The sequence below is a fragment of the Eurytemora carolleeae genome, unplaced genomic scaffold (genome assembly GCF_000591075.1).
Source record: "Eurytemora carolleeae unplaced genomic scaffold, Eaff_2.0 scaffold1980, whole genome shotgun sequence".
Taxonomy (NCBI): domain Eukaryota; kingdom Metazoa; phylum Arthropoda; class Copepoda; order Calanoida; family Temoridae; genus Eurytemora; species Eurytemora carolleeae.
Genome location: NW_019397958.1, coordinates 1 through 19,042, shown reverse-complemented (window position 1 = coordinate 19,042; position 19,042 = coordinate 1). Strand labels below are relative to the sequence as shown.

At 32.2% G+C, this 19,042-nt stretch overlaps 2 protein-coding genes across 2 annotated transcripts in view; both read right to left on the bottom strand.

Annotated features, from left to right (window-relative positions):
• LOC111716457 (ubiquitin-like-conjugating enzyme ATG3) overlaps positions 1-4,886 on the bottom strand; it is a 6,235-nt gene extending 1,349 nt beyond the window's left edge. Inside the window, exons 1-10 of the mRNA XM_023491912.1 lie at positions 4,417-4,886; positions 4,303-4,353; positions 4,188-4,241; positions 2,745-2,824; positions 2,013-2,085; positions 1,841-1,936; positions 1,713-1,785; positions 1,193-1,292; positions 1,037-1,139; positions 721-801 (exon numbers count right to left, since the gene is read on the bottom strand). Coding sequence (XP_023347680.1) covers positions 721-801; positions 1,037-1,139; positions 1,193-1,292; positions 1,713-1,785; positions 1,841-1,936; positions 2,013-2,085; positions 2,745-2,824; positions 4,188-4,241; positions 4,303-4,353; positions 4,417-4,503 — 798 coding nt within the window. The 5' untranslated portion in view covers positions 4,504-4,886. The remainder of the gene's footprint in view (positions 1-720; positions 802-1,036; positions 1,140-1,192; positions 1,293-1,712; positions 1,786-1,840; positions 1,937-2,012; positions 2,086-2,744; positions 2,825-4,187; positions 4,242-4,302; positions 4,354-4,416) is intronic.
• A 930-nt stretch (positions 4,887-5,816) lies between these two features.
• On the bottom strand, positions 5,817-17,916 carry LOC111716456 (DEAD-box ATP-dependent RNA helicase 40; the record flags this gene model as incomplete). Its single annotated transcript, XM_023491911.1, is given in 15 exon segments — positions 5,817-5,884; positions 5,944-5,999; positions 6,057-6,177; positions 9,443-9,508; positions 9,562-9,660; positions 9,771-9,866; positions 9,935-10,893; positions 11,081-11,293; positions 11,487-11,564; positions 12,620-12,679; positions 12,828-12,906; positions 15,631-15,696; positions 16,246-16,428; positions 17,434-17,492; positions 17,839-17,916. Coding segments are annotated over 15 exon segments (2,268 nt in total), but the record flags the coding sequence as incomplete, so codon positions are not given.
• Between the last annotated feature and the right edge of the window lie 1,126 nt (positions 17,917-19,042).

Here is a 19,042-nt window from a genome sequence, read left to right as displayed (position 1 = left end):
GAGTGTTCACCAAAACATGAGTGGAATAATATATAAAGGGAGTGTTCACCAAAACATGAGTGGAATAATATAAAAAGGGAGTGTTCACCAAAACATGAGTGGAATAATATATAAAGGGAGTGTTCACCAAAACATGAGTCGAATAATATATAAAGGGAGTGTTCATCAAAACATGAGTGGAATAATACATAGTGTTCACAAAAAACATGAGTCGAATAATATATAAAGGGAGTGTTCACCAAAGAATGAGTGGAATAATATATAAAGGGAGTGTTCACCAAAAAATGAGTGGAATATTATATAAAGGGAGTGTTCACCAAAACATGAGTGGAAGAATATATAAAGGGAGTGATCACCAAAACATGAGTGGATTGATATATAAAGGGAGTGTTCACCAAAACATGAGTGGAATAATATAAAAAGGGAGTGTTCACCAAAACATGAGTGGAATAATATATAAAGGGAGTGTTCACCAAAACATGATATCTCCTTCACTAATAGTTTAATAATATCTCTACCTGGAGATCTCCTTCACTAATAGTTTAATAATATCTCTACCTGGAGATCTCTTTCACTAATAGTTTAATAATATTTCTACCTGGAGATCTCCTTCACTAATAGTTAAATAATATCTCTAAACTTGGATATCTCCTTCACTAATAATTTAATAATATCTCTACCTGGAGATCTCCTTCACTAATAGTTTAATAATATCTCTACCTGGAGATCTCCTCCTCCTTCACTAATTTGATCCAGAAGCTTCTTCATGGTCTGCGCATGCTTACAGGGATGAACACTCGCCTAAATAAAGAGAAAACATTCATAATATATAAAGAGAGTGTTCACCAAAACATGAGTGGAATAATATATAAAGGGAGTGTTCACCAAAACATGAAAGGAATAATATATAAAGGGAGTGTTCACGAGTGTTCACCAAAACATGAGTGGAATAATATATAAAGGGAGTGTTCACCAAAACATGAAAGGAATAATATATAAAGGGAGTGTTCACAAAAATATAAATAAAATGATATACCAGGGGTGGTCCAGGTAGATGAGGATGGGTTTCCATTGTTATTGTCTTGTTGGCATGATCCGCAGAGAAATCTTCATACATTTCATCCACTCCCATGGCAACTCTAAAATAACAACAATAATAATGATAATATCAACTTATTATTTGGAATAATACCTGTTCTCATTATATCCAGTTAACCAGAGTCTTGGTGTTTGATAATATTTATCATAAGTAATATTTAGATCATAGGTTCTTGTACTTAGGATCTCACCACCTAGTTTCTCAATCAATTAATCAATAAATAAAAAATAGAATTAATCAAATGATTGAAGGTCGAATAAGAAAATGATTGCAAGAATGAATGAAAGAATAATTAAATGAAAGTATAAATTAAAAAGATGATTGAAAGAAGAATGAATGAAAGAATAATTAAATGAAAGGATAAATGAAAAAGATGATTGAATGAAGAATGAATGAAAGAATAATTAAATGAAAGGACAAATTAAAAAGATAATTGAATGAAGAATGAATTATAGAATAATTTTAAGACAGGATAAATGAAAAAGATGATTGAATAAAGAATGAATGAAAAAATAATTTTAAGACAGGATAAATGAAAAAGATGATTGAATGAAGAATAAATGAAAGAATAATTAAATGATAGAGAGAAAAGGACGTTAAAATGATTGAATTCCTTTGGAAGCTAGTTTAGGTTCTGTTATCACTGTATTTGTATCTTCCTCTAAACCCCCCTGTTCAACAAACTCCTAATAAAGTAAAATTTGAAAGAAACTGTTGAACAATCCAATTATTTAAACTTACATCCATATCAACAGCCTCTTCATCCTCTACATCTTCCTCCTTCTCCTCAGATTTATCCTCCAGAGTCATCTCGGACACCTGGGTCTCAACCTCATCCTAGTTAAATAAATACAGGCATAAGACATCTAGCGACAACGTCAAATAGTGGTGGAAAATAGAACTTTAAAATAACCTTCTCATGATAATGGTGAGTGTCCACCCAGCCCCCCTCTGGATCATCGTTGTCTAAAACCATCTCTTCTCCTCTACAAATAAAGATATATTACTTTGCTGGACAATACAGAGTACACATTTCACAGTACACAGTACATAATAAACAGTATAGAGTACACATTTCACAGTACACAGTACATAACAAACAGTATTGAGTACACATTTCACGGTACACAGTACATAATAAACAGCATAGAGTACACATTTCACAGTACACAGTACATAATAAACAGTATTGAGTACACATTTCACAGTACAAAGTACATAATGAACAGTATAGAGTACACATTTCACAGTACACAGTACATAATAAACAGTATAGAGTACACATTTCACAGTACACAGTACATAATAAACAGTATAGAATACACATTTCACAGTACACAGTACATAATAAACAGTATAGAGTACACATTTCACAGTACACAGTACATAATAAACAGTATAGAGTACACATTTCACAGTACAAAGTACATAATAAACAGTATTGAGTACACATTTCACAGTACACAATACATAATGAACAGTATAGAGTACACATTTCACAGTACACAGTATAGAGTACACATTTCACAGTACACAGTACATAATAAACAGTACAGAGTACACATTTCACAGTACACAGTACATAATAAACAGTACAGAGTACACATTTCACAGTACACAGTACATAATAAACAGTACTCTTTACCTGTACTCCATTTGTTTGCATCTTTTGTAGCAGGGCACATTCTTGGTGATTAGGAACTGTTTATCAGCTGGTAGATAATCCTAAATAATATATATATATATATATATTTCAGTTTTTAACTTCACATTTTTTTAAAAAAGAATTATAATAAACATAATGTTTCACGCCTATCATGAGTCACGACGATCCTCAGTAGTTACAATTCTTTGAACAACTAAAATTCCAAGATTTTTTCATCACATATTGCGTATTTAAAAAAAAATTATTACAAACATTTCTGTGCAATGATTTTCCTTTAAAAAAAAATACAGCACTTAACTGCACTATACAAATTATTAGATTCATATAAAAACATGATTTTGCTCAATTGATGATAATAGATATTTTCTTCTATGCCGACTTGTACTTATTAATTTACCATGCCCTGATTTAGAAGATGATGATGTGTAGATGCGAGAATAAGGGTTTTTTCTATATTGCATAAATTCCATCTCTTCTTGGTTGGACGATATGAGGATTGAGGATGTATACTTGTCGATAAACCATTTTATTTCATAAGGTTTATTTTGATCCTTTAATTTCCAAATGTGCTAGGAAAGTGCCGTATACTTTCTTTGTAATTTTATTCCTAAAAGATGATGTATGGTTCAGGTACCTCTCTTTAAATGTGATAGAAGCCAAACCAATATATGCCACTGTATCTTGGTCTGATTTTATTTCTGCTCTGTACACGATAGATTTGATTAAACATTTTCCAATTAAAGGACAACTATTTTTCCCTCAGCAGTTATATATATATATCCTCAGCAGTTACAATTCTTTGAACAACCAAAATTCCAAGATTTTTTCATCGCATATTGCGTATTTTAAAAAAAATTATTACAAACATTTCTTTGCAATGATTTTCCTTCAAAAAAAATACAGCACTTAACTGCAATATACAAATTATTAGATACATATAAAAACATGATTTTGCTAAATTGATGATAATAGATATTTTCTTCTATGCCGACATGTACTTATTAATTCACTGCGCTGATTTAGAAGATGATGAGGTGTAGATGCGAGGATAAGGGTTTTTTCTATATTGCATAAATTGCATCTCTTCTTGGTTGGATGATATGAGGATTGAGGTTGCATACTCGTCGATAAACCATTTTATTTCATAAGGTTTCTTTTGATCCTTTAATTTCCAAATGTGCTTGGAAAGTGCCGTATACCTTTTTTGTAATTTTATTCCTAAAAGATGATGTATGGTTCAGGTACCTCTCTTTAAATGTGTTAGAAGCCAAACCAATATATGCCACTGTATCTTGGTCTGATTTTATTTCTGCTCTGTACGCGATAGATTTGATCAAACATTTTCCAATTAAAGGACAACTATTTTTCCCTCAGCAGTTATATATATATATAAAGGGGATTATGACAGGCAATGGAGTTTACCTTAATAAAAGCTTGGTCACCCACTGCCCACTGCCAGCTTGGACAATGATGAACCTAGACAATGTGAAATCTTTCATGATCAATTGTATGAATAGAATTAATTAATTGATTTTACCAAATGATCTCCAGCTGCAACAAATTCCTCAGGAGTAAGAACCCCAGTCTCCTGGTTAATAAGAAGTTTATCAATGATATTTCAGGTGGAAATATTTAAGTTGACATCTTATACCTGAAATTTGGATTCTTTCAAGACTGGGGTCAGGAACTCTGCAACCTTCAGCCCTCCAGATTTAACACTGTTATAAATGTTTTGCATAGTCTCTGTAAACAAACATTGTACTGTACTGCATTTTCAAAAATTTAACCAAAAAACAAGCAATATATTTTTATTATTGTACTGGAAACTAACCTCATGTACCATGTTAGTTAGGTGTACTGTGTACTGGTATTTATTTCGTGTACTTAAATGTTACAATGCACTGTAATAGTAGTACCAAAGTGCACTGAAACATAAAAAAAACTCCTACTTCGTGGTTATACACATTATTAAACAAAGTCTGAATACTACAAAACTCGTCGATTCAGTGGTTATGTACCATATTATATGAACCAAGAATTACGTTTGTAAAATTATTTGTTATTTGAATAAATAGTACACTGGTTACAATATTAAATAAAAAAATTACAATTAAAAATATCATATTGATAATTAAAATTATAATTCAAATAATAGTAATTAACATGTTAATAAATAATGATCACAATAATATTTAACTTTTCACCAAACCAGCTTTTCCAGCTTAAAAACATGCAAATTTTGACAAATTATTTAAATTCATTTTTTTAAATTAAAAAAAATCCATTTTAGAATTCTGAGTATTTTTCAAAATGATATTTCCGTCTGGTAAGAATGGGTTTAGAAACGGGGTATAGAAAACAGACCCAAGGAATCCAGGCAGTTTACTGAGAACAAATATCCACTATCCACATAGCACAGACATTTCTTTCCAAACTCGTAGATAAGTTGATTGTTACCTAGTGTTGCTGAATTGAATTGTGCTAGATAATCAAGTTAACACGAGGAAAATCAATATCTTATTTTCCTACAGTGAAACCCTTAATAACGAATACATCGGAAGAATTTATCAAATGTCGTCTTGACAATTTTCCAATGAGTTTTATACTATATTACGTAAATTTCAGTATTTGCAACAATAAATAAATAGACATGAATATGCAGGAACAGTTTTAAAGAGTTCCATATAATCATTTAATTAAAAAACTAAATATTTGCAACATTCCATTATCAGCAAGTGAAGAATACGACATTTGATGAATTCTTTCGATGTATTCGTTATTAAGGGTTTCACTGTATGAAAAATACACCTTATATTATTAAATGCTTTGATTTAAAAAGAGAACATGGAAAAAGTAAAAAAAAAATGCCAAAAAAACAATGCAAGGAATCAAATTAAAGAAACATGATAGAAGGAAAAAATGTCTAAAAATTAAGTTCAGATCTGAGGATTAAAATTGTAAGAATTAAGTTCAGGTCTGAGGATTAAAATTGTGCTAATTAAGTTAGTTAGTGTCACACTTCTAGTCCATAAATAGTTCAACCAAAATCTCCTTGTTTTCAGATCTATTTAAGCGCAGGCCAGTTGCTGGTGTTTGAGAGATCAGGCTCAACTCGAGACCTGAAAACAATAGTTTGTTCAAAAATTGGTGAACACAAAAAATTAATTGTCTTTTGTACCTTCTAGTATTCTGTCTGGCAGCAATTTGTTCCGCTTTCTCGGACGCAAGTCTAGCCTACAGAAAACAAAAACATAAGATTAAAGTGTTTTTAAGAATTAAATAATCTTTTACCTTTAATTCCAACAGACTTTGGAGGTCTGCAACATTGCTATTGACAACCTGGGAGGCTTGGTCAAACTGACCTCCACTGTCAAAACGACCTCCTCTTGGAGGTTTTCGATAGAAGCTTGACCTACATATTAAGAGTAGTATAATAATATTATACCATATTCTTGGAGGATTTGAATACATTCCCAGAATTACATTTATAACTTTTATTTTAACTTTAAAGGACCAGTAATGTGTAAAAACTTTTGTAAAAATAGAGGTAAAGGATAATAACTTTGCACCTGTATTCTTTCAATCAATAAGGAACAGGGAAAATGCTCAATTCTTTATCCTTATCTTATCAGGGGCGTAGACAGAGGACAGGGGGCATAAAAGGTATTCGTATAAATACTTTTTCATGTCCATTTATAATACTTATTTTAAGATTTTAGGTATTTCAGAGTTTTAGGCCATGAAAATAAAGCCTAACAAAGATAGATTCAGCATGCAAGATAAGCCTTGTAAGACTAAAGGACTAAAAAGCCAACTGTCCGGGGGATCGTTTGATCTGCAACAGACTCCTAAAAAAGACTAAGAATCAGTTTAATTGATGCTAAAAAATCAGGATAGGAAAATAAAATTATAAAAAATATTTAAAATTTCTGTTAAGAGAATTATTAAAAATACTTTTTCAGGGGCGTGCACCATGCACCATGCACCATTCTTATCGAAAGGGGCGTCTAGAAATTCAATATCACTTAACACTCCCTCATAAATTCTATTTAACAAAAAAAATAAATATTGATTTATCAAAAGGTACGGCTAAAAATTCAATTTCTCAAACCAAAGAAAATATTGATTTCAAATTATTTAAAAACATATCGTCCTTTAGTTAGTGTCTTTAAAGGTGAAAGATCCAAAATGCACATTTTCTAGAAAAATTTAATTTCACTAAATAGATTATATTATACCTGACATTAACAAAGGAAATAGTAATTTAAAATCTTTTTAAATATCACTTCCTTTAGGAATTGTCTTTAATAGCTTAAAGATCCCAAAAAACACAATTTTTATTGAAAGAGTTGCCTAGAAATTCAATATATCACTGAACACCATACCATCCTGCATGCAGGGAGTGTTTTCAAAGGCCTAAAATGAGCAATTTTTTATCAAAATGGCGTGTTTAGAAATTAAATACCACTGAACATTCCCCTCTAGAATTTTATTTGTAAAAATCAAAGAATATGTTAATCTATAATTTTGTCAGACCATACCATCCTTTATATTATGGAGTGTCTCAATAACTGAAAGTTTTTATTTTTTTGCGTTTGACAAATGAATTTCAAGAGGGGGGTGTAAATAATATTTTCTTGTTTCTTTTTCTCCTATATATTTGATCTGAATTATTATTTGGCATTTAAATAAAAATAAAAAAAGCAATTTTTGACACCCTGTTTTGACATGAAAAACTAGAGGATTTTTTTCTCTGTTTTTTAGTGAATTCTTGTGGTCATTGGGAGTATATACGAGTCTACATTGAAAAATAGAACCGGCTGCTATTTATATTTACAGAGATATTACAAAATGTCTTACTTGTTACGGGTTCATTGTGCATTTTGGATCTTTTAAGTCTTTGAAGGTGATCCCTAAATAATGGTTTAAAATAATCCGAATTTATTATTTTCTATGTTTTAGCGAAATAATATCTGAGGGGGGGTATTCGTTTATTTTGAAATTCTTGGCGCCCCTTTCGAGGAAAATGGAGCATTTTGGATTTTTAAACTATCGAAGACAATTCTTACTTAAGTTTTAAAAAATGAAAAATTTATTTAAAAATTATCTTTTGCTAAAAAATAATATCAAAGAGTACCCCACTCTTTGATATTATTATTCAATGATAATGAATTTCTAGGATTTCCTTTTGATGAAAATTGTGCATTTTGTACCTTTCATCCTGTGAAGATTCTTCCTAAAAGATAGTAGGGTTTTAAATTGCAAAAGTTTACTAATTTCTAAGAAATTGAAAATTTAAATCTGAAATTGAGTTAAAAATAGATTTTCCCCTTGACGCCCCTAAAAAAGTGTTTTTGTAGATCATTTTATAAAAATATTAAATATTTTTTTATAATTTCTTCTCCTTGATTTTATTGAGGTGAATTTGTGTTAAGGGGCTTATTCTTCTTCATTTTCAGGACTCTGATTTAGATCAAACAGTTCCCCTGATGACAGTTGGTATCTGAACCATATCAGGCAAATCTTACATGCTGAATCTATTTTAGTTAGGCACTTTTTTCATAACCTAACATTCTGACAGACCTAAAATCTTAAAATATGTATGACTCGCTGAAGGGCCCGGCGTTGTCAGTGAAAAAAAAGTAAAAAAATTGAAAAAAAAAATTTGGAAAAAAATTTCGATTTTTTTTAGGCTTTAACATCCCCCGGCCACCCATGAGTGTCCACAAAAAATTCAAGCCAAATCGGTCCAACCGTTTGGCCTGCTATATGCAACATAATTCCTGGTGAATAATTCTTATTATTGTCACCTAGTTCGTGGATCTATCTATCTATCAAGTTCCTAGTGAATAATTATTATTATTGTCACCTAGTTGGTGGATCTATCTATCTATCAAATTCCTAGTGAATAATTCTTATTATTGTCACCTAGTTCGTGGATCTATCTATCTATCTATCAGGTTCCTGGTGAATAATTCTTATTATTGTCACCTAGTTCGTGGATCTATATATATATCAAGTTCCTGGTGAATAATTCTTATTATTGTCACCTAGTTCATGGATCTATCTATCTATCAAGTTCCCAGTGAATAATTCTTATTATTGTCACCAAGTTTATGGATCTATATTTCTATCAAGTTCCTAGTGAATAATTCTTATTATTGTCACCTAGTTCGTAGATCTATCTATCTATCTATCAAGTTCCCAGTGAATAATTCTTATTATTGTCACCTAGTTCGTGGATCTATCTATCTATCTATCAAGTTCCCAGTGAATAATTCTTATTATTGTCACCTAGTTCATGGATCTATCTATCTATCAAGTTCCTGGTGAATATTTCTTATTATTGTCACCTAGTTCATGTATCTATCTATCTATCAAGTTCCTGGTGAATATTTCTTATTATTGTCACCTAGTTCATGTATCTATCTATCTATCAAGTTCCTGGTGAATAATTCTTATTATTGTCACCTAGTTTATGGATCTATCTATCTATCAAGTTCCCAGTGAATATTCCTGATTATTGTCACCTTGTTGTTGAATAATCATAATTATTACACGAAATGGGTGACAATAATAAGAATTATTGCTAATTTGGCAACGTAAATCCAATAAGAATGTGGTATAATACAGATTAAATATAATTTTTAGACAGGAAATGATATTAATGAGTATACCTGTCCTCTTGAGGTCTATAAGCTGAGGTTGCCAACATATCCTCTGTTCTTCCTGACCTGGAACCACTAAGCAGTAGAAAATAAATAAAGGGTTTATATTTTCTGTAACAATAACTTACTTGTATCCACCACCAGCTGCTTGTTGCTGTAGTATACCAACTATATCTGCTACTGGATTCCTAACCCCAGCTTCTCCAAACCCAGATCCACTTACACTCCTTAACATCAACTACTGTATGGACAAACTTGACCAAATAAATATTCAACAAGAACTGACATTGGTGTGCTATAGAGCATCCTTAGTGGGGTCTAAAATATTCCTAATTACCGGTTTAAAGATCGAGGTTGTCTAGGAATATCTTCAGCATCAGTGTAATCCAAACTTCTTGTTCCTTGGCCTCGATTCTCTTGAAACTCCTTTATTCTACAATTTAATAAGATTAGAAATAGAAATTAATATATATTAGAAATAGAAATTGTTGTGTTGCACACCTTGAGGAAAATCGGGATTGATTATCCAATACTCTGTCTGCACTTTTTCTAGGGGCCTCTCTGTCCTCTGGTATGTCTCCATTATGACCTGTATCAGGCCTGTAATCTTCAGTTCTTGAGTAGTCACCACTCTCTGTTCCGGAGTATTCAGTCCCTCCTGACCTCCTTGAATAATTTCCAGATCCTCTACTGGCAAACCCTCTTCCTGCTCTGCAGCTGCCAGCAGAATAATCTCCAGGTACACTCCTTGGAGAATCCTTTGCCTTTGCTGGTTCTGGACCATTATCTAATTTATTTTCAGAGCTGGATACATCTCCATATTTGTGTCCATTATTGGGCAAAATCTTAGCATCTGGAATATCAGAAGTCTTATCTGCCCCTATTGGTTGGCCATCTGTGGTTACTACTCTGTTCTCTCTTCTTCTACCCTCCATATTAGAGTTCTCTACAGGGGTTTTATGACCTTCACTGGTTGGAGGTCTACTATATTTGTCATGGTAACCTCTTGCTTGGTTGTTGAAAGAAGCTTTACCTGGTCTTTGTTTTCTATCCTGGCTTCCATTGTAACTGTGACCATTGTCTTTAGTTTCGTTTGATACACTTGATTGGTGCTTTGGATCTCTTCCACTGGTCTCTCTTTTATCAATAGCATGACTTGCAGTTGAGTTTTCGCTAGTGCTGATCTGATTAGACTGATTGCTAAAGTTAAACCCAGACTTGTCTTTAGAGTTCTTGCTTCCATTTCCTTTGAGAACGCTTTTACCATTTTCTTTCTTGCTGAGCTCTGTTTTAGAGTCAGGTGAGGCATTGGATTTCTGTGTTGGCTTATTATTTTTTGCTAAAGGCATTTCTCCCAGAAGATTTGATTCTACATTTTCAGTATCCAAGTGGACCTTTCTGTCCTTCTTTTTCTTTTTCTTGTTCTTTTTCAGGGAGTCAGATTCTTTTGTCTTAGATCCCTGAACAGGCAAAATTTGGAGTCATTACATATGCCTTTCTAGTGTCAAAATTTAATCAGAAGTAAAAAGTAACCAGTAAATTTTCTTACAAATGAAATTAGTATTAATCAAGTTATAATCTGAAGAATGGACATTTGCATTTTATTTAACCTCTCTCAATTCTAGAAAAGAGAAAAAATACCACTACCAGTTTGGGATCTGCTTCTTTACTATTCCTAGGCTCATTGGGTAGCTTCCCGGCACTATGTTCTTCCTGTTCATGTGCAGCTTTCAGCTTTTCCAGGTTTGAAAACCAGTCTGGAACTGTTTTATTACAAAGATTCAGAAGTTTAGATAGTGCATTGACTACACTTCCATCTGTGAGAGGGTCAATCAGACTAACCAGCTTTGCTGTCTCAACCTATGGATACCAGTTTATATAACCATGGGGCTCAACAAAACATTAATTTAACCATCTTTAACTGACATTGAAATACAAATTTTTGTGTTCAAACAGTTGCTGTGAGAAAAGGTTACACAATTTAACTTAGCTTTGTGCTAATCTTAATATTCTTCTTTAATATATTTTATAAATGAATGATCAACTGGTTTCCCTTAGAGCCAATGGCGGTGGTTCTGTAGATAAAATCCTCTACTTGATGTGGCATATCATAGTTTACCACCAAATCCACCTATAACCAATACAAAGGTTTAGAAAATATAATCATTTATTTACTCCTAAAGCTATAACCTAAAGGAATGAAAAAAAAAATATTTGTTAAGTAATTCTTTGAAGGCAAAACTCTCTATCAGTTCAGATTTGAGTTTAAAAAGGAAATTTTTTTTACAGTTTTTTGTTGAAATTTAACTTCTTGGTACCATCCAGATGAGGGAGGGAACACCTGGACGCCATGAGCCTCCGCTATGCAGACACAAGCTTCCAAGTCTCCGCCATGAAACAAGGGCTTCCAATATACAGAATAGTTTCCATAAAACTCTTGGTTTTTATATATATATAGTATATATATAGTTAAGAATTTTTAAAATTTTTTTTTGGAAATAGTGGCATACAAAGTTTATTAAAGATCAGAAGTATGGATCAATTATTATAAATAGTGACTAATTATGACTAGTAAAGTGGTTTTTAAAACTTCAACATTTTTTTACGCAAAAGGGAAAACATTTAGAGAAAAGATTATGAAAGTAATTTTATTTAGGCGATACTTTTATTTAAAGTTTTATCAGATTGAAATAATCAAAAATTTGACATTGACAAATAATCAGAGTCTAAAACAATTGCGGAAGAAAGATATTGATTAAATCAAAAATTAGCAAAGTTCAATTCAGAAATGAATTTCCTATTAGCCTCCTTACTGCGTAAGAAATGTTTTATTGTGTAACATAAACCACTTTTCGAGTCAATATAAGTTACAAATCATGACAATCAATAAACAACATTAATCTTAAGTAAATTCTTGCTGAAAAAAAATTCTATTTTACATGTAAAACCCAAGAATTATAAGAAAGCTAGGCTTGTTTACAGCATGGCTGAGGCTTGGTATACCTAGCAGATCTGGAAGGCTCGTGTCTGTATAGCAGAAGCTCATGGCGTCCAGGGGTTCCCTCTCTTGCCAGATCAGTGGATCAAAATATTTTTGCGGATCCGGATCCAGATCCAGGGAGCCAACATGTTGTGGATCCAAAGAATCCTGTTTCTAAGCACTGCTGCAAAAACCAAAAGTCCTACCTCAGGCAGCATGATTCCTTTAGTAACTGCAGAGGTAGCAACAATAACATTGATTTCTCCCTACATAAACTCACACAGTCAAAATAAGTTAATTGGTTTAAAAAAAAAAAAAGCTAAATTCAATTAGATTTAGAGCCCAACGTCGTCCTAAACAGGATTCAATTGTTATAAAATACAAAGTTAAAAAATCCCAGAATTATGAGAGTTCCTTGGTAAATGCAGAAAGAGTGAAGTCTCTTTGTTGAGAAGTCTTATATGGATTCAGAGACCCAGATTTCAGTCTTTCCCTGTATAAGTATGGAGATAAAGGGTATTAAAAATAAAACCTCATTCTCGTAAAAATAAGAATAAAACTAAAGTAGAAAATATTATTTTACTGTTTTTTTTTATCAGGAGTCATGCTTTGACCTTTTTTTCAAGGGAAGAGGTTATTTTCTGGATGTTAATGAGATAAGAAATGAATTAATCTTAGGATAAAGGGGGGGGGGGAGGGGGGACAATTTGTCACTTTGTGACACCTGTACGGGCTGCGTTTGGTCCTAATAATTGAGTTAAAAGGCTGATATTTTGCATGAAGCCTCTAATTGTGGTCATCTACATAGATCAAGAAGAAAATTTGAGATCAGAGGTCATTCTCAATTTTGACCTCCATGAACTTAGAAAATAAGGGAAAATACCACTTTCTTCCCTCTAATTAACCAGACATGTTTTTCATATTTTTTGCTGCCAATTAAGTCATGCACTGATATAGACACATATATCCGACCTCTATTTTGACCTCCCTTTGATAATGACCTCCAAAAATGGTCAAATATCAAATCATGAAAATTTGGCATTTTATAAAATTAAATCATTGTTCCAATACAAACTTTTTTGAATCTGAAAGTCCTAAATGTCTTTGATCTTTCATATGTTTGATCTCAAAAGGTCAAAATTCAGAACCACCATGAACATGGATCATGAAAGGTATCAAATCATAGCTTTTTTTGCTGCTCTAAGTTAGTTCCGAGGAGCCTTTTTGACTTCAAATGATTATAAAGTTCGCCGACCCCAGATGGATATGACCACGGCTCTAAAACCTAAAATCAAGAAAAAAGGTCATATTATGTATCAAATCAGAGATAGGTCTCTTTTAACATAAGATAACATATTTTATAATCAATGAGTGTAAGTTAACTGTTCCTGACCTAGTTAGTACGGATTCAAAATGGTTTCATTCTACATATTCTGTATTCTACATCAATAAATTAATTCATTGTTTACAATTTACACGTCATTATTATAAAAGAAATCTATATATAAATTTGGCTTGTCTGTCTGTCTGTCTGTCTGTTTGTCTGTTTGTCTGTCTGTCTGTCTGTTTGTCTGTTTGTGTGTTTGTTTGTTTGTATCCAATAAACGTCAAAACGGCTGAACCGATCGGGCCCAAATTTTTTATGGGACATCTAGGGACTCCCGGGAAGGTTTATGACTCTTCAAAATTTCAAATATTTGTCTCCATCAAAATTCGATCGTCATTAAATTTTTTAAAATTTTGAAAATCCGCAAAATTTTTTGTGAAAATCCGCGAATTATTTTTGTTTTGTTTTACGATGTGCACAAAGAGAACATGTTCACAATTAATTTAGAAGATGGGCGCGAAGCGCCCTCTGAGGCTAGAAAGAAGGGCGCGAAGCGCCTTGAATTTCTAGTATAGTACATACTATTTTCTTTCTAATGTCAGGAATAAGCAGAACTGGCAGATTTCTTCTCAATTTTTTCGCGGATTTTCTTAATTAGACTTAAAAGTTAAAATTGAAAAGATATGTATAAAACATCCTAACTAGGTCAAATGCCTTTAGGATCATCTGAAGTCAAATAGGGGTATCAGAATGGAATCAGAACACCAAAATACACGAAATAAATTATTTTTATTGATTTTATTTTTTGAGGTAAGCTAGTTTTGGAGATCACGACCTCCAGGATCATCTGAGGTCAAAAATGGATATCAGATTGGAATAGGAACACCAAAAGACCTATGATTTGATATCTTACATGACTTATTTTCATTGATTTAATATTTGACCATTTATCGAGGTCATTATCAAAGGGATGTAAAAATGGAGGTCGGATATATGTGTCTATGTCCATGACTTATGTGGTAGCAAAAAATATGAAAACATGTCTGATTAACTTATAATAATTCAATTAGAGTGAAAAAAGTGGTATTTTCCCGTATTTTCTGAGTTCATGGAGGTCAATATGGAGGTCAATGACCTCCGATTTCAAAAAGGGGTATCAGAATGAAATCGGAACACCAAAAAACCTATGATTTGATATCTCACATGAGTTATTTATTGATTTAATATTTGACCATTTTTGGAGGTCATTATCAAAGGGAGGTCAAGATGGAGGTTGAATATATGTGTCTATTATAAATATAAAAACATGTCTGATTACTTAGAGGGAAGACAGTGGTATTTTCCCTTATTTTCTGAGTTCATGGTGGTCAAAATTGAGGTCAATGACCTCCGATCTCAAATTTTCTTCTTTATCAATGTAGATGACCACAATTAGAGGCTGCATGCAGAATTTCAGCCTTCTAACTCAATTATTAGGACCAAACGCAGCCTATACAAAAATTTGTGTCACAAAGTGTCGAATGGGCCCCCCCCCTAAGTAATAAAAAGATACATTTTTAAAAGAATGAATTGGAAAAATCAATTAAACGATAAATTAATAAACAGATGAATAAATAAAATTATGAATTAATGAAAGGAATGGATGAATACTAGGATGTATTGATTTATTAAAAGCATGTATCGACCGTGCGTAGGGCCCAAATTTTAGATTATAAATGAATAAATGAATTGATAAATTAAAATATAATTTTAAATGTATTCATGAATGAATGAACAAATGAGTGGATAAATGAATATATAAAAAGTGTTAAGCATATCTAACAATGAGTGAATGAATATAAGGATGGATTGAACAAATGAGTGGATAAATGAATATATAAAAGTACAAACTTGTTAAGTACATCTGACAAACTATTGGTTTGATTGTTTGTCTGACAAAATACCAGAACTCGAATCCTGAAAGATAAATTTTATAAAAAAATTATTTACACTTTATTTTTTCTAACCAAGGACAAGTCAATTCAATAAACTACATATTAGATTCATGTAGTGTAAAGTAATGTATTATTCAATAATTGTCTCGTCAAAATCTAGTTTGTTAATAGTGCTGCATTCATAATTTCAAGGAACTGTCCAGTTGATGAGTGGTTCGACCAATTCACAACGGTACACTTTAAAGCTTAGAATGATCAAGTACTAATGAGTTTAACTCTTCTCAGCAAATGTAACTTGCGCATTTCTACTGAAGAAACAACGGGAGGACATTATTAGAATTAAACACTTTCCAAGCTGCATAAACGACAGCAGGGAAGGTTTATTGACGATCGAATTTTCAAAAAAATGCATTGAACAAAATTTGACTTTTGAAAATTTTGAAAATCCACGATTTTTTTCATCTAAAATCCGCGAAATTTTTGTTTTTGTTTTGTTTTACAATGTATACAAAAAGAAAATGTTCACAATTGAAGAAGATAAAACCATACATGTCACCCCAGTCCATATTACCTTTTAGATTTAGTTTTTACACTACGTGGATTCAGTTTTTTGACCGTTAAATCATCATGACTGGGGGAAACCTCCGTCGCCGCCGGTTCTGGGTTTTCAGTTGACTCTGCAGCTGTCGTCAATTCTGTTGCTGTTGACACATTATCATTTTCTGAGGACTTGGACTCAAAATCTTTCATAACCCTGGTAACAAGTGTTTTTAATGGAACATTCAATGTATTCATCCACTGCATGAAGTATGCCATTAACAACGCACAAATGCAAACTTTTTGATTTCTTTTTAGTTTTTTTTTGTACCATTTTTGTACTATTTTTGTGTCATTTAGTGCCATTTTTGTACCATTTTGTACCCTTTTTGTACCATTTTTGTTCCATTTTGTGCCTTTTTTGTGCCTTTTTTGTGCCTTTTTTGTGCCATTTTTGTACCATTTTGGTGCCATTTTCGTACCATTTTTGTACCATTTTTGTACCATTTTTGTACCATTTTTGTACCATTTTTGTACCATTTTTGCACCATTTTTGTACCATTTTTGTACCATTTTGTGCCATTTTTGTACAATTTTTGTACCATTTTTGTACCATTTTTGTACCTTTTTTGTACCATTTTTGTACCATTTTTGTACCATTTTTGTACCATTTTTGTACCATTATTTACCATTTTTGTACCATTTTTTACCATTTGTGTACCATTTTTTACCATTTTTGTACCATTTTTTACCATTTGTGTACCATTTTTTACTATTTTTTGTACCATTTTTGTACCTTTTTGTGCCATTTTTGTACAATTTTGTGCCATTTTTGTACCATTTTTGTACCATTTTTGTACCCTTTTTTACCATTTGTGTACCATTTTTGTACCATTTTTTACCATTTGTGTACCATTTTTTACCATTTTTGTGTGCGAAATCCTTTTTAATAAGTAGTTAATAATACAGTGTTTAAATACTTGAAATAAAAAAATATCACCATCATTGACGATTTGTATTGTTATTAGTACTGTGTAAATAAAAGTTATTAAAATATCCGTTCACAATCCCTTTACAGACTGATTTCAATTTATTCTAATTGTTGTTAATATTATTATTATTAATAAAAGGACAACCAAATGTTGTCCCCATTGTAATAATAATAATAGTTAAAATGCTTTTTAAAATAAGTTTTATAAATTTTATAATTAAGATATGATACCTTTGAATCAAGGATATTGTTTCTGCAGTCTTAAATTCTTTAAATCCCAGAATGAACTCCTACAAACAGAGAAAATGCTGTAAAATCAGTTTTTAACTAAAACATTAGATAGAAAATAAAACAGTGATAACCAGAAAACTTCGGAATAGGAAGACGACTTATTTACTATAATTGAAATATTATTTAGGGGAGGAGGGAGGATATTTACTAAAATTTAAATATTAATTAGGGGAGGAGGGAGGAAGATATTTACTAAAATTTAAATATTATTTAGGGGAGGAGGGAGGATATTTACTAAAATTGAAATATTAATTAGGGGAGGAGGGAGGAAGATATTTACTAAAATTGAAATATTAATTAATGGAGGAGGGAGGTGATATTAACTAAAATTGAAATATTAATTACCTCATGAACATCAACCAGAGGTCCAGGCATCACTTCAACATCAACACTTACACTTTCCTTCAGGAGCTCAACACTCATCTACATATTATTCGGGTTAGCAGGGTCATCCAGGCTATCCGGGGCTTCTTAGGATCTGGGGCATTTTAGGATCAGGGGCATTTTTGGGATCCAGTGAATTTTAATATCAGGGGCATTTTAATATACGGGGAATTGTAGAATCAGGGGCATTATAGGATCCAGCAGATACTAGAATTCGGGACATTTTAGGATCATGGACTTTAGGATACGGGGCATTTTAGGATCCAGGACCATTTAAGGATCCAGGACATTTAAGGATCCCGGACATTTTAGGATCCGGGGCATTTTAAGATCAGGTACATTCTAGGATTCAGGGCATTCTAGGATTCATGGCATTCTAGGATTCAGGGCATTTTAGGATCCAGGGCATTTTAGGATTCAGGACATTTTAAGGATCCTGGATATTTAAAAAAAACCGGGAAAATTTCAGAATCCTAGACATTTTAAGGATTAAGGAAAATTTCAGAATCCGGGACATTTCAGAATCCCTGACATTATAGGGATCCAAGACATTTTAAGTGTCTAGAAAAATTTCAGAATCCGGGAAATTTTAATAACCTGGACATTAAAGGATCGGGGACATTTTAAGATCCGAGATTTTTTAGGATCTAGAACATTTTAGGATCAAAGGATCCGGAAAATTAAAGAATCCAAGACATTTAAGGATCCAGACCATTTGATACCATTGAAACTGTAGCCGATAATGGCGAGATATCTTTAGACCAAGAAAAATATTATAAAAATGTATTATATTTTCATTTTAAAATAACAAACAAATATTATAAATACTAGAAATGCAAGGCACTTCGCGCCCTTCTTTCTAGGTTTTTAGGGCGCTTCGCGCCCATCTTCTATTTAAATTGTGAACAAGTTCTTTTTATTTACATTTAAAAACAAAGAAGATGATTGTTTAGGCACTGATCCCTGGATTCGGTGGTTAAACTGAGTGAGGACGACGACTTTCTGTACTAGCGCTGTGCTTTGCTTTCTCTCTCTCTCTACCTGTACTGTACTGCTGACGTGGACTATGGTTGGGGGGAGTTTTGCGGACCCTCCCCCTACCCCCGGTTTCTTCCTATCTGGGCTCAGTCTTTATCTCTACCTCTCACGTACTACATCTTTTAAA